We start from the raw sequence: 14,724 nt of genomic DNA, 5'->3' as shown, positions 1-14,724 counted from the left end.
ATTTATTATGTGCCAGACTCTGGATCCCCTCCATCAACCCTATCTTGTATTACTGTTAACCTGGGGCTCCGGAGCTGGGGTCCGTTTCTGTCCACTCCCCGCAGCCCCTCTTTGGCCAGCGCGGTACTGTGCTGCCATCTGCCTCCGATTGGCGGAGAAAATGAGAGAGCCGGGCGGAATCCCTCCCGCCAAAATGCCCGCTCGGTGTGGAGAGGTGCCCCGAGCCCATGTGGCCGCGCAGCGCGGGTGGCACCACTCCCACCAGGTCCCCGCCTTCGGCTTTCACTCTCCTGAATTCGGCTTTCCACTCAGGTGCGCAGAGCGTACCTTCCCCGCGCTCCGGAACTCGGCGGCTCGAGCGTGGTTCCCGGACGGCCGCGTCGGCGACCGGAAGCGGAAGTGCTTGCCGGCGCAGCTCCTAAGTCGTCCGGGTGGTGGCGGCGCGCTATGGAGCATGTGACGGAGGGATCCTGGGAATCGCTGCCGGTGCCGCTGCATCCCCGGGTGCTGGGTGTACTGCGGGAGCTGGGGTTCCCGTACATGACGCCGGTGCAGGTAACCGGCGCGGCCCGGGGAGGCGGGTCGTCCGCGCGCAGGGGCCAGGCGGGGAAAGGCCGGCTCAGGGGAGCCGGGTTCCTGCCGAACGGAACGCGGCTGGTCGGTGTCAGCGTTGCGACCCACGCCCTGGAGCTCCCACTCCTCCAGCGGGGCCTGCTGTCGCGTCTTCCGGCGGCGTGGACTCGGGGGGGATGCCGAGCGGGCTCGAGACTCTGGCTGGCGGGCGCGGCGGGCTGCGGCACACCTGCGCCGCGTCTTCACGCCTCCACCCGCCTCCGCTTGCCGGCGCCTGGACCTGAGTGCCTGCCCCTGCCCCTCCAGGGGCCGGACGTTGGGCAGGAGACTTAAGTCTCCCTGGGCTTCATTTCCCTTCTCTGTGAAATGGCGAAAATGACCTTGCCGGCCGCGTGGGGTTGCTGTAAGATACCGTGAGACAATGTGGGCACGTAATGGGAGCTAGCTCGATAAATGTTACCGGCCGATGTTACTGTTAACTGTTGTGTGGGCCAAGTGACCTGTCCTGGCCCAACTTACTCATTTATTTAAGAAATTTATCGAGGACCTATCAGGTACCCTTGTCTAAGATCTGGCAATTGTGCAGGGTTGGTCCTCACTCATGAGTTTTATTATTTAATGTGGAAGAGAGAGAAAGGAGTAAAGGAATGGGGTTGTCAGCTGCTGCTAAGTATTATGAAGGAAGTAAAACAGACTGATGGAACGGGCAGTGACGAGAAAGGCCCAGGAGACGGTGTTAGGGAAGGCCCCTCTGGGGAGGTGTCATTGAGCGGATACCTGAATGATGGAGAAGGAGCTGGCTATGGGGTGACTGGCAGGGTTCTAGCAGAGAGAAAAGCCAGTGCAAATGCCCTGGGGCGGGAAGTGGGCTTGGAGGAACCGAGAGGAGGCCAGGGTCCATGTGGTGGAGGGTCTTGTAGGAGCTCAGATTTTTATTCTAAATGCAGTGGGAAGCTATCCTACATGGAAAGCAGTGCACTGGGGCAGAGGTGTGGCCTTAGGGAAGGGAGTGGACTTTAAAGGGTGAAAGGAGAAGGGAGGGGGCCAGTTAGGAGGCCACTGTCCCTGAGAGATGGTGGTGGCTTGGCCTAGGGAGGAAGCCGCGGATATTGAGAAGTCAGGTTCGAGTTAGCCGTAGGGTTGCAGGAGGCAGGAGCCTAGAGGGACCCTGAGGTTTGTGTCCCTGGTGTCTGGGAAGATGGTACGTTTCACTGAGACGAAGACTGGGGGCGGGTAACATGCTTCAGAGGGAGATTCAGGAGGGTTCTATTTTAAAATACTGCGTTGAGGTGTCCGTGTGACCCTCAGGAAAGATGGGGGAAACAGGCAGCGTTGGAGATAAAACTTGGGGCGCTGTGTGCCATGCCTGGGAATGTAGTGCCAGTGGGGTCTCCCACCTCTGCCGTCAGGGCTGTGGGTCAAGGTCTGTGTCGTCCCCTCCAGCTGTCACTAGGCATACGCGGCTCTTGCACGCTTGGAGTAGGGTGGGTGCCGATGGTGAGGTGCTCTAGGTGTGAATTGCACGTTGATTTGGAAACTTCATATGGTAAGAAGAATGGAAATGGTCTCATTAATTTTTAAAATACTGATTATGGCAATAGTTCACATGTAGTAGGTTAAGTAAAATGTTAAAATTCATTCCGCCTCTTCCTTTTTATCTTTCTTAGTGTGGGAACTAAGGCTTTAGAGTCACGTCTGTGGCTCACACACTCATTGGACCCCAGGGGTCTGCGGTGGGCGGTCCCTCGGTCCCTGCACTTTTGACATGTTGGATGGGTTTTAAGGGACTTTAAAACTCAGTGTCTGCAAACCCTTCTGGTCCCCAGAGGACAAGTGGGTGGCGAACCAGACTTCAGATTCCGGCCCTGCCCACGTCGGTGCAGACACCATCGCCACGGTGCCTCTGAACTGGCCCCTCTGGGTGCCTCGTGGTGACTTAGCTCAGCGCCCGCTTTGGGGTGGGGCTACCAGGGCCACCCAGTACGTTCCTAGGGCTCTGGCCCCATCTGTGGGGCCATGGCTTTCTCTGACCAGTGCTTTGCCACCTCTCTCTGCAGTCCGCCACCATCCCTCTGTTCCTGAAAAACAAAGACGTCGCGGCAGAAGCGGTGAGTGCCTTGTCACTGCCTTGTCACTGCAGCCTGTCCTCCTATCTCCCCCACACAATGAGCTGTGAGGAAGGTCGACCCAAATCCCCTCCCGCCTCAGGTCACCGGCAGCGGGAAGACCCTCGCCTTCGTCATCCCCATCCTGGAGATTCTCCTGAGAAGGGAGGAGAAGCTGAAGAAGAAGCAGGTGAGGACGGCCATGTGCTTTGTTTTCGGGCTCATTGGAGAATTCACAGCTTTAAAAACAAATAGAAGTGCAGTCTGTTCTCATTATTCACGGTTGCGGCGCCTGTGGACTGGCCTCCCTGTGGACGTGTTTGCAGCTCCCAAAGCCAGTGCCCACCGAGCTCCTGCTTCGCCGCCAGCCTGTACGGAGCAGCCCCCGTGCCCGGTGTGGTTCAGGCAGGTGGCCCTGCCATCCTGTTTCAGCCCTCAGACCGGAAACAGTCCTTTTCATAGCCTGTTACTGCTGGGGTGTCTGCATTTTTGTTGGTGACTTCACTGTTTCAGTGGCCCCAGGCATAGCACTGAAGCACAGTCCAGTGTCCCTGAGCTCAGGGAGGCTGCGACGTGCCATTACGGGGAAAAGGTGCGGTAGAGAAGCTTCATTCAGGGATGAGTGATGGTGCTGTTGGCTGAGTTCAGTGTTAGTGAATCAACAGCACGTATTAAATAGGTGTCTTTAAACAGAAACACAAACTGAGCTGCTCTAGCGACTGGTTGGTGAAAATGTGACCAGAGGCCTGCAGGAACCTCCCCCCAGGTTCTCCTGGGGCGGTGGCTCGGTGGTCGCTGACTCTGGGTCCTGGCAAGTCACAGAGCAGAGCTGCCATGGATAGTGGAACTGACTGTGACTCAAAGTAGCCGATGCGCTCAGTGGCCGGATGCTGCCGGGTGAGCCCAGGAAGTGAGGTGGCAGGTCTGAGGCGTGAGTGCTGCGCTTGCAGGCCCCGCGGGCTGCTCACCGTGTCCCTTCCCCCACGTGCGCAGGTCGGAGCCATAATCATCACACCCACTCGGGAGCTGGCTGTTCAGATCGATGAGGTGCTGTCGCATTTCACGAAGCCCTTCCCGCAGTTCAGGTAAAGGGGACGCAGGCTCCCCGTGGGCCGTGGGGCGTGGTGCTCCTGGCCCGCTCAAGGACCTGTGTCTCGTTGCAGCCAGATTCTCTGGATTGGGGGCAGGAATCCTGGAGAAGATGTTTCGAGGTTTAAGGAGCATGGGTAAGACTGCTTGCTGCTGCTTGTCTTTCTACTTGCCCTTGGCACTGAACCCAGGAACAACCGACGCATGGTCTCGGCCTAATCGGCACCGCTCCTCCCCAGAAAGGCTTTTCCCCCACGTCAGTCTCTCATTTTGCTTCTGGTTCCTTCCCTTCGGCCCTCATGAACTCGCCCTCCAGCAAGCCTCACCCCTGCAGGACAGGGAGGGCACCCCTTCCCAGGTGACTGTCGGGGGCTCAGGGCCCTTGTTGTCCTCAGTCTGAGCTCTCTGGTGGCCTCATGCCTCCCAGGTGGTCTCTGGCCTCGCCCAGAGCCTCAGACCCTCAGATACCCACTCGCCTGCCTGGCATCGCCCCAGGCGGCTCACAGCTGCTGCAGGCATGTCTCAAACGGGCCTTTCACATCACCTGCAGCCCCCTGTCCCCGCTCTGCCCACGTGCTCCCGGAGTCGGGAGTCAACCTTGACCCCTAAGGGTCCTGCCAGTCCCCCGTGATTACCCACCAGGTCTCTCCGAGCGCACCTGACCCACCACCCTTTCTCCCCCTGCCCTGCCCCCCTCCCTCCGCTTTCTCTCCTGCAGGAGCTCTCCCGTGACTGTCTCTGCTCTTGCCTCTTATAACCCACTCTCCACGTGGCAACCAGAGCGGCCTTGTTGGGTGCAAGCCTGACCCTGTCTCCTGTGAAAGCTCTGGCGGCCACTGCGGCCCTGAGGAATGACGCTAAAGTCAGTAATGGGCCTGCGAGGCCCCCCACCACTGAGCCTCCAGCAGGCTTAGCAGGGGAGGGTGTTGGGGGAGGGTTGGCCTTGCCACCTTCCACCTGCAGAGCCCGGCATGGTGCCCAGGGCGCTGTAGGTGCCTCGCAAACAGGTGGCAGGCCGTGTTCCCAACCGAAGGGGCCATCAGCCTTTTGGATGTCATTTGGTCCCAGGATGACTGAGGTTCATACTGAGCAGCAATAGGTCTCGGAGCCCCATTTGTTAGTGACTCATAAAGAGAGGTCTCTATCATTGAGCGCTCACCGTATCCCAGCTCTAACCTGAACTGCCTTCCACTGGGGTCACAAGGTCCAGGGCCCCCCAGGGCCCGAATGCAGTGTGCACGTGGGAGGGGCCTGGGCGGGGTTGGGGTGCTGGCTGGGAGGTGCCTGAATATTCCTTCTACCTGAGGGGGTGGGGGACTCTGCCTCATTTGCAGAGTTTGTATATTTATTTATTTAAGGGTGGGTTTTTTTTTTAAATTTTTAAAGAGGGGAAGGGAGGGAGACAGAGAGGGAGAGAAACATCAGTGTGTGGTTGCCTCTTAAATGTCCCCTACTGAGGACCTGGCCCCCAACCTAGGCATGTTCCTTGACTGGGAATTGAATATCGAACTGGCATCCTTTCGGTTCTCAGGCCGGACCTCAATCCACTGAGCCACGTCAGCCAGGGCTAGAGTTTGACTATTTAAAACAAATAGGGAATTCTGGTTTTTGTGTGTGTTACCTGTAGGTTATATAAACTATTTAACGCCTTAACAAAACTTCCGGCGGGCCAGCCCATCTGTGGGGCCCACATTTGGCCTCTGGCCTGCCAGCCCTTGACCCTTACAGGTCATCTCTGTCTCTGTTAACTTGCTCATTTTGTGGGCAAGCTCCCTGGGGCCGCTGGGGCAGAGAGCGTGGTCCTGGTCGGATCTGCAGGCCTGGGGGGGGAGGGACCAGTTGGGGATGCTGTGGCTTCGTGGGCCTCTCGGCCTGTGTCACGACTCAGCTCAACCATTGTGTGGAAGTCACCAGAGATCACATGTGTGTGAAGGGGCGGGGGTGCTGCCCATAGAATGCTACTGAAATGGGAGGGGCATGGCCAGGTTTAGCCGATGGCCGGAGTTTGCTGCCTCTGCCCCGTGTCTCAGCCTGGAACCAGATCTGTGTCTCCGGCAGCGCACTGCTCCCCGCTGGCGGGCCTCCTTCCTCCCCACTGGGACCTAGGTGGCATTTGTGGTGAGGCAGATACAAACTCCGTGTTCGGAGTCACGGGCACCCCCAAGGTTGGAGGGTGTGGTAGATGCTCACTTTGTCTTCCCAGTGGGAACATCATCGTGGCGACCCCGGGCCGCTTGGAGGACATGTTCCGAAGGAAGGCTGAGGGCCTGGATCTGGCCGGCTGCGTGAAGTCCCTGGATGTCCTGGTGCTGGATGAGGCAGACAGACTTCTGGACATGGGGTTTGAGGCCAGGTACTGTGCTTTGGACTTGATTGGCTCTGGGTGATACTGGACATGAGAGGGGAACAAAACGGTGCTGTCGGCTCCTGGCCCACTGCCTGGAGCAGCCGCGTGGGGTTTCAAATCACAGGGTGGTTTGTGCCCTCAGGTTCTACCCCGCGATGTGCTTGCGGTGCTTCCTCCTAAGATGCATTCCTCGTCCTGGTCTCCTTCATGGTCTGTGTGTGTGCGTTAGGGTCTCTGTTGGGGTCCGACTCCTGGATCACACAGTTCACCACCTAAAGCGTGCAGTTCAGTGGTCTTCAGTCTCAGAAAGTGCCACCGTTTTCTCTGGACGGCCGCAGTTGTGCACGCGCAGTTACACACGTGCATTGGAGCACTGTGGGCGAGGAGGCGATGGAGGGATGAGCGTCACCCCCGCTTGCTGCTCAGTGAGACCTGCCATGGACACTCTGATGGGCTCCCTCTCAGTCGTCCTCAGGGCCCATCTCAGGTCAGCACACGGTATGTGCTGGTTATGTCGATAAGTTGGGGCTCAGTGTGCACCCTCTTTTTTATAGCATAAACACCATCCTGGAGTTCTTGCCGAAGCAGAGGCGGACGGGGCTGTTCTCCGCCACGCAGACGCAGGAGGTGGAGAGCCTGGTGCGAGCCGGCCTGCGGAACCCTGTGCGCATCTCGGTGAAGGAGAAGGGCGCCGCGGCCAGCAGCTCCCAGAAGACGCCCTCCCGCCTGCAGAACCACTACATGGTGAGCGCCGGGGGTGGGGGCCAGGGTGGGGGGTGCCCCCACTGCGGCCGGCGGCAACCCGGGTCCTCGAGGCTTGCTCAGGGGCGGGTCTTAGGTGTTCTCACCAGAGGGGAGATCTCGGTGACCGTGGCCGTCACTTCAGGCTCACCGCGCGCAGGTCTCGGGCCATCGCATCGCACCTCTGCGCGCTGCGTGTGTGTCTGCAGCTGCGCCCCTGGGGGCCGAGGGTGGTCAGACTCGAGTTCCACGCTAAAGCAGTCACCGAAGAAACTTGTTTTTAATTGAGCTGCTTTCAGAAAGCTTATTTCTGTCTTTCCTTTTTCCTTAAAAACTGAGATATGTGAGAATTATCGGAGTTTTCAGGAAACCGTTTCTGTCATTTTACTGGGAGTTGAAGGTGATGGATGGGAAAACCAGAGAAGCGTCAGCCTCGCACGAGCCCCAGATGTGCTTGCTGCCTTCGCTCGTTTATCAGTTGCTAACTTGTCTGTTTGACTCCCAGTCCTCATTTTGTTCTCGGAGAGTTTGGGGCACTTCCTTCGTAGATTACAGGGCACAACGACGGAACTACTGGACGTGTTACAGTTCAGGGAAGGGGGGTCTGCCTTTCCTTCTTAACGGTTGACTGTAATAACAGGGTTAGCAGTTGGGTAATTTTTGTGTTTTTACCCACTTGAAATATGATTCCTTAATTTTTCTCAACCTTCCCTGTGTGTACGTTCTGCCAGTGGGGCAGGCGGTGTTCTCACTGGCACACGTTAACTTTCTGCAGTCAGCGCAAACGAGCAGAAACCAGCGGTGAGTGTTCTGGGGCGTAGCCTGCATGTCTCTAGGAGAGGACATCTGTGACTTGGTACCCGCCCCTGGTTATTTTAAAAGGCACCTGGGGATAGTGAGCAGGACAGTGATGCAGATGGGCACACTTGCTGAGATGAGGGACTACGAGTGTGAAGTGTGTGTTCAGCATCGTCTCTGAAGCCCGCGCGTGCACCGCCTGCCCCCAAGCGGTCAGAGGTTTTTATTACATGCGGTGGGTGTGCTGGCCACCAGCTTGTCAATCAAATGGTAGCAGGAGACAGCTTGGGGGCAGTGCTCTGCTGCTTTGTGACTTAAACGCTCTGTATTTTCATCCGCGACTGGGAACATCTGACTTGCGGCTATAACTCCCAGGTGCTGGCACTAGTTTCCCCCCTAGGCAGTGGGAGGGCTTTTGGGAATGTGATTGTTTGGTCACGAGGACACCCCCCTGCCCTTCTCTCCCCTCGCTGGGATGTCCAGGGCCGCTGCTTGACAAGGCTCGTCTGCATCTGCCAGGGGACAGGCCCGTCTTTCCGCCCAGAGGGACCCCTCAGCTCTCGAGCAGGGCGCCCGTTCACAGAGAGGGGGGCTAGTGTCCGGAGCAGCATGGCCGTGGCGGTGGGCTGTCAGGGCGAGGTGGCTGCTGTCCGTGGCAGCTTGTGGAGGTGGGACACGTTTGCAGGTCAGACACTGCCAGTGGCGCCAGGCCTGGAGAGCATGGTCTAGATCACACAGGCACACCTGACCTGTGCGCCGTCCCCGCCGGGGCGCTCCTGCCCAGGGCTGGGCTGGCAGAGTGGGAGGGGCCGGTTTACAGTGTAGTAGATGGCCGTGGGGGGTGTGTCTTGCTTTTGTCCCCTGCTGATTGAACTCGAGTCCCTGACAGCTCATCGCTTGTGGAAGGGGCTCAGGCAGTGCCCGCGTCCTGGACTTGCTGTGCGGGTGAGGTCATTAGTGCGGGTGAAGGCGTTGGCCCGTGCGCATGCGCAGTCCACAGGGGCGCTGATAGGCAGTAGCTTTGACGTGGCCACGGCTGCGTTTGGGGACGTCTGAGTGCGTGACGGGAGATGCAGTGAGACTGTGGTTTTGGTAAAAGTGGGGGGACTCACTCAGGCGGCGTTAGATGTCCCCAGTTTAGGGTCTGAGTGGAGCACTGGACGCATCACCAAGGGAGACTCTGTCTCCTCTGAGGCCGTTCAGTGACAGTGTGCGTTCCTTTCTGCAAACTGCCGTTCATCCCGGGGCAGCGACTCTGAACTTGGCTTTGCACCAGCGTCTCCTGGGCGTGCTTACCTGGTGTGGGTCCTGGGGGCGCCGTGACGCCCGTGTCAGCAGCACGTCGGAACTTTCCGACACACGTGCCCTATGTGTGCAGGCCATCGGAGGGAGTCCTTAAAATTAAGACCGAAACGGAAAATTGTTACAGATGCTATTACTGTCAGTAAGTTTTCTTGTTATTTTATCAGTTTTCCTTTTTACGTTGCAGGTTTGTAAGGCAGATGAGAAATTTAACCAGCTGGTACATTTTCTTCGCAACCATAAGCGGGAAAAGCACCTGGTCTTCTTCAGGTACTGCTTCCAGGCCCTGGGGCGGGGCAGGGCAGGGCGTGCGTGGCGCAGCCACACCCAGAGCACGCAGGCCACAGGCGTGGCCCCGGGGTGTGGTCCGGAGTCCCGGGGAAGGCGGGTTCTGACATTGCTCACGTCTCAGCGTCGTCAGGGTCAGCATTTCTGCAGTTGTCTTGGCTTCTCCTTCCTGTATGTCACCTCGTAGTTTCAAGATGGTCACTGTCACAGCCTTGTCCTCCCTGCGTGAGAGCCGATGAAGGAGGAAGGGCACACGGAGGGAGGCAGTGTTAGCTGCATCTGTCCTTTTCGATCAGGGGAGCGGAAAGTTTTCTCAGAATCCCCTGCTCCCTGGCTGACTCCACTTTGATGCCGTGGGCTAAAGGGGGTCACCTGCGGCCCTCGCTATGGGCAGGTGCAGAGAGGGACTGCGCTGTGCCCGCCTCTGTGGTGCGGGAGGCGAGGGGGCCGGGAGATCGCGGTGTCGGATCAGCCAGGCCTGTGTTGCCACCGCGCGGTTCATGCAGTTGTCAGGCCGTGGCTGGGGGAAGCCATGTGCGTTCTCTGGGTCCCCCCCTGCAGACCGACCTGCGGAGGTGTGTTTTGGCAGCACCAGGAGAAGCTGCTTTTCTATCGGCCATCTCACCAGTACCGTGCACTAGCCGTACCGACCCACAGTTAAGGATACAGTCTGGTGCACATGTGCGTGCACACACACACGCACATGCATGCATGCAACAAAGGTGTCACAAAACTGCACCTGACTGGCGGGGCTTCCCCAGCCACCCCCGCCAGTCTGGTGTTTTCGGTTCTGGTCCCAAGCCCCTGAATTGATTTTAGGTCCCAGCGGGTTGCTCTCAGGCCCTAACTGCTTTACTACGTCCTGATAAGACTTGCGGTGGGAACAGTGAGGCTGTCACTTAGCACAAGTGTCTCAGATGGGTGTATTCCAGCGACAGGAGTCAGCCCGGGCTGGGACTGTGCAGCCTGGTGCAGCGGGGACAGCCGTGGAGAGGGGGTCGGACTGAGGTCGGGCTCCGCCCCTGGTTCCCTGCTCTGTGAAAGGGTGTGACGTCATGTTGGCGTCCTTCCAGATGAAAGGGGGCTTGGGGTGAACTTTCTGAGGGGTGTGGCTTGGGAGCCCACAGATTCGGAGAGGAAGTCGGGCAGCCAGCCACTGGGAAGACGGAGGGGATCCTCCTGCGATGCCCTTGGTGGCCTGAAGCCCAGACCAGACATCAGGGAGGGGGCCGGCCGGCCTGGCTTGGGTGACCTCTGAGCCCCAGGGATCCTGTGAGGGCGAGGGGCTGCTCCGAGGAGGGATGAGCCGGCGTGTTTGGAAATCTTCAGAAACTCTTTTCTAAAGTGTCATTGTTTCCGTTATGGAAGATACTTCCTTTGCATCGTGAGGCCAGACCCCCCCCCCAGGTCCTTTCAGACAGAGGCAGTGTGTCCTCGGGGCTCTAGGCCGAGTGTGAGGCGTTTGGTTGGCAGCGGGGTTTCGTGGTTCACAACCGGGCTGTAGGTCTTCACAGCCGCTCTGCCTTCCCCCGGAGGACTGGCCATCGTGGCGTCAGGGGTTCGGCCAGCAACTGAGCCCCCTGTCGCTCTCGCAGCACCTGTGCCTGCGTGGAGTACTATGGGAAGGCCCTGGAGGCGCTGGTGCAGGGTGTGGAGATCATGTGCATCCACGGGAAGATGAAGTACAAGCGCAACAAGATCTTCATGGGCTTCCGCAAACTGCAGAGGTGAGGCCTCTCGGAGACGGAGCACTTCCGCCTGCCGCCCAATTTTGCGCCCCTCCGCCCTGCAGCTTCGAGGGTGGGGGTCTCTGCTGGAGTGCGGCCCCCTTTTCCCCCGCCCACGTCTCCTCTGTGGGCCTGCCCCGCCCATCCCTCTGCCCTAGCCTCATCACGCTTCTGACTTCCTTGGCTACCTGTCGACCCCCCTGTGAGGTTGTGGGCTCCACGGGAACAGGCACCTGTGTGTCGTGGAGTCCATGCCTGAGTTCCTGGGCCCTGGCCACTGGGGTCTGGTAACTGCCTGGCGAGGGGCGAACGGGGGCGTGGAGCAGGGCATTGCACCCAGCCTGCAGGTTGTCGAGCAGTGACGACAGGGGCAGCGTGTCTCTCAGGGACCATGACTTGATTCTGTTTGTGCACGGAATGATCCTTGTCTGCTTTTCTTTTTTTTTTTTTTTAGAATTTTTGTAAGTTTATTTGAGCCAAACTGATGACATGCAGTTAAAAGCATGTGTTTGGGTGAAGTGACGAAACCGACTGCCATGCCTCAGTCAGGGACAGAGCATTTCACTTGCTTTTTTAACGGCTGTACAGGGCCAGGCCCTCTGCAGTCTCTTTTCAAGCGGGAGAACACAAAACTTGGAGGCCCTTTCTGCCCCTCCCCACGTCCTGTGTTTGCTGGGGATTCTGAAGCCCTGGGGAGTCTCGGGGGAGAACAAACGAAGACGTTCTTGCTAAGCGTTTGCTTCAGGGAGCGCTCCTGGCACCTGTCACTGCTGTCTCTGCTGAGCTGGGTGGCGTCTGCTGGGTGGGGACGGAAGTGTGGCCCCCACCCCGTGACGGCGTCTCCCCCCTTCCCAGCGGGATTTTAGTGTGCACCGACGTGATGGCCCGAGGCATAGACATTCCCGAGGTGAACTGGGTGCTGCAGTACGACCCTCCCAGCAGCGCAAGGTACCGTGTGGCAGGACGTCCCCGTCTGGGGGTCTGGCCTGGAAATGCGGATCTCCCGGGGGAGACAAAATGACCGCCAGACACGGTCACAGACAGCAAAAGTAGGTGGGTGGGTTGTGTCCGTGTGCGCAGTGACAGGTACTCTCAAAGCCTCCTGCGGTTCTTGCACAAACACACGTGCTGGAACGTTTGAAGGACGCCAGCGCATCATAACGCATGTGCAGACTTCAGGGACTCTCCCCAAGTGTCGGTGATAAATGCTCCCAAACATCAGAAGGGCCTGTGACTGTCAACTCCTGAGTAATACTAAGGGGCGCTTCTTGGTAGAAAGTCTACAGGTCATTTTTCTTTTTTTTTAAATTATCTTCCAAGGATATGCTTACTGATTTTAGAGAGACGGGAAGGGTGGGAGAAAGGAGGAGAGACACGGGTGTGAGGGAGAAACGTCGGTTGGCCGTGTCTCACACGCGCCCCCTCTGGGGGCCGAACCTGCACCCGAGGCATGTGCCCTGACCGGGATTCGGGCCCAGGATCCCTGCGTCTACAGGACGCTGCCCAGCCAACTGGACCACACCAGTCAGGGCGGTTTTCTTTGTGACGCTTTGACGGTTTCCCAGAGTTTCTGCTGGGACCGTGTCCTGCCCTGCCACTGGGGAGCATCAGTTTAAAGCCCACCTTGAGCGTCTTACAGAACCACAGCTGGTTCGCAGCCCAGCTCTCCTGTCCCGACACCGGTCGGCCGCGGAGCGGGGACTGAGCTGCGGGCGGGCGGCCCCGGGCCTGCGCCGCTCAGCCACCGCCACACGGTGCTCCTGTCCCCACCCTGTGTCCACAGTGCCTTTGTGCATCGCTGCGGCCGCACGGCCCGCATCGGCCATGGGGGCAGCGCGCTGGTGCTCCTCCTTCCCATGGAAGAATCCTACGTCAGCTTCCTCGCCATCAACCAGAAAGTAAGCCGCCTGCGCTCGCCACACAGGGTGCCCGGGGCGGGGCGGCGGGCAGAGTCCTTTCCAGCAAGTGGTCTGGGACTCAGGCCGGGCGTGGCAGCCTCCCAGGGCCAGGCCGGCGACATCGCTGCGGGACGTCACCCAGGGTGGCAGCTGCCACTCGTCCCCAGCTGACTGTCCCTGGTGGACACTCGTGGGAATGCGGACTTGATGTGCCTATTTCCCAAACTGAAGTCGGGATTGTTAAGTAAAGCCTAATTTTAAGATTTTCTTTAGAATTTAAAAAATGCTTTTGGACTAAGTAAAACACTTGGGCTGGCTCGGGGCCTGTGACGGGTTCAGATGAACCCCTCTCTCTGCTTCTGGTTTTTCAGGCTCGGGCTCTGGGGGGACCGTGGGGAGGGGACTGAGCGTGGCCTCTGTGCAGTGCCCCCTGCAGGAGATGGCGCTGCAGAAGGACACGGCGGACCTCCTCCCCACGCTCAGGGCCATGGCCCTGGCCGACAGGGCCGTCTTCGAGAAGGGCGTCCGGGCGTTCGTGTCGCACGTGCAGGCTTACGCGAAGCACGAGTGCAGCCTCATCTTCAGGCTGAAGGGTAAGCCTGGCCCGTGGGCTGGCGTCCCCGTCGGGAGCAGGTGTCTCGGCATGAAGCTGCTTGCCTGCAGAAACGTCGGGCTGTGTTAGGGTTCCTGTGCTGTAAACATTCGACAGGAAGTCCCGGGGTGTGAGTAGACAGAGGGGACTCACTGCCGAGTGTTCCTCTTTAGTAAAAACGTAGTTGTCTGAAGTCCCACTACAACGAATCTGGGAGATCGTGTGGTTAGAGAACTGTCTTGCTGGGACCCCACCTTGGGCGCGCTCACTCTGCCGGCCCGGCCCCCAGATCTGGACTTCGCGGCGCTCGCCCGAGGCTTCGCCCTGCTGAAGATGCCCAGGATGCCGGAGCTGAGGGGAAGGCAGTTCCCTGACTTCGTGCCTGTGGACGTCGACACAGACGCGATCCCGTTCAAAGACAAGGTCAGAGAGAAGCAGAGGCAGAAACTGCTGGAGCAGCAGAGAAAGGGACCAACAGAAAACAGAGGGAGGAGAAAATTCGTGAAAAACAAAGCGTGGTCGAAGCAGAAGGCCAGAAAGGAAAAGAGGAGGAAGAGCGCGAAAAGGAGACGGGGCGAGGTGAGGCTCTCGGGTTCAGTGCTCACGCACCCCCTCGGACCCGGGTTTGCTGGAGGGGCGCCTTCTAGTGTTTGGGCAGGGGCTCGCAGGAATGTGCCTTGTCCCTGGGGGGGAGGTTGCTGGGAAATCAGGGCGTGTTGCTGTGTGTGCACCCAGGGTTCGGACGTCGACGACGAGGACATGGAGGAGCTTCTCAGCGACACGAGGCTCCTCAAGAAGCTTAGAAAGGGCAAGATCACGGAGGAGGAGTTTGAGAAGGGGTTGCTGACCGGGGTCAAAGGGCCGATCCAGATGGCAGCAGACCTGGGCACCTCGGACGTGGAGGACGGCTGATCCCCGGGCTGCGTGCCAGACGGCGTGTGCTGGCGTCCCCACGACCAGAGCCCGGCTGACCTGCTGGAAGCACCGAACGCTGTCGTTTCAGCCTGGGGAGGGCAGGGCTTTCACCTCATGAACGTTTTATAAAAACTGCTGGCTTTGAAGTCCAGCAGATGTAAAATTGAGTGTAAATAGTAGACATCAATATTTATTTCGACGGGTCACCTGTAATTACAGAGCTCATTTTTCTGGGCTTATTTTGTACTTGTTTCTAACGTACAGACACTGAAGTACACTTGACTTCAGGCACCTGACCTTGGCGTATGTGGCACAGCCAGGGTCCTCCTTTCCTGAGAACGGCCCCTGG

At 58.7% G+C, this 14,724-nt stretch overlaps 1 protein-coding gene across 1 annotated transcript; it reads left to right on the top strand.

Annotated features, from left to right (window-relative positions):
• The first annotated feature begins 408 nt into the window (after positions 1 to 408).
• On the top strand, positions 409 to 14,542 carry DDX55 (DEAD-box helicase 55). The gene is made up of 14 exons (XM_037160922.2): positions 409 to 555; positions 2,631 to 2,681; positions 2,782 to 2,868; positions 3,672 to 3,763; positions 3,842 to 3,904; positions 5,971 to 6,120; positions 6,669 to 6,858; positions 9,143 to 9,225; positions 10,839 to 10,970; positions 11,826 to 11,918; positions 12,754 to 12,868; positions 13,293 to 13,461; positions 13,750 to 14,039; positions 14,196 to 14,542. Exons 1-14 carry the CDS (start codon positions 448 to 450, stop codon positions 14,370 to 14,372), a joined length of 1,800 nt encoding a protein of 599 aa, XP_037016817.2. The 5' UTR covers positions 409 to 447; the 3' UTR covers positions 14,373 to 14,542.
• The last annotated feature ends 182 nt before the right edge of the window (positions 14,543 to 14,724 follow it).

This window comes from Artibeus jamaicensis, unplaced genomic scaffold, assembly GCF_021234435.1.
Source record: "Artibeus jamaicensis isolate MK-2021 breed Jamaican fruit bat unplaced genomic scaffold, CSHL_Jam_final contig_525, whole genome shotgun sequence".
NCBI classification, from domain to species: Eukaryota; Metazoa; Chordata; class Mammalia; order Chiroptera; family Phyllostomidae; genus Artibeus; species Artibeus jamaicensis.
The sequence above is the reverse complement of the archived record's forward strand: the minus strand, read 5'-3'. Positions and strand labels throughout refer to the sequence as shown.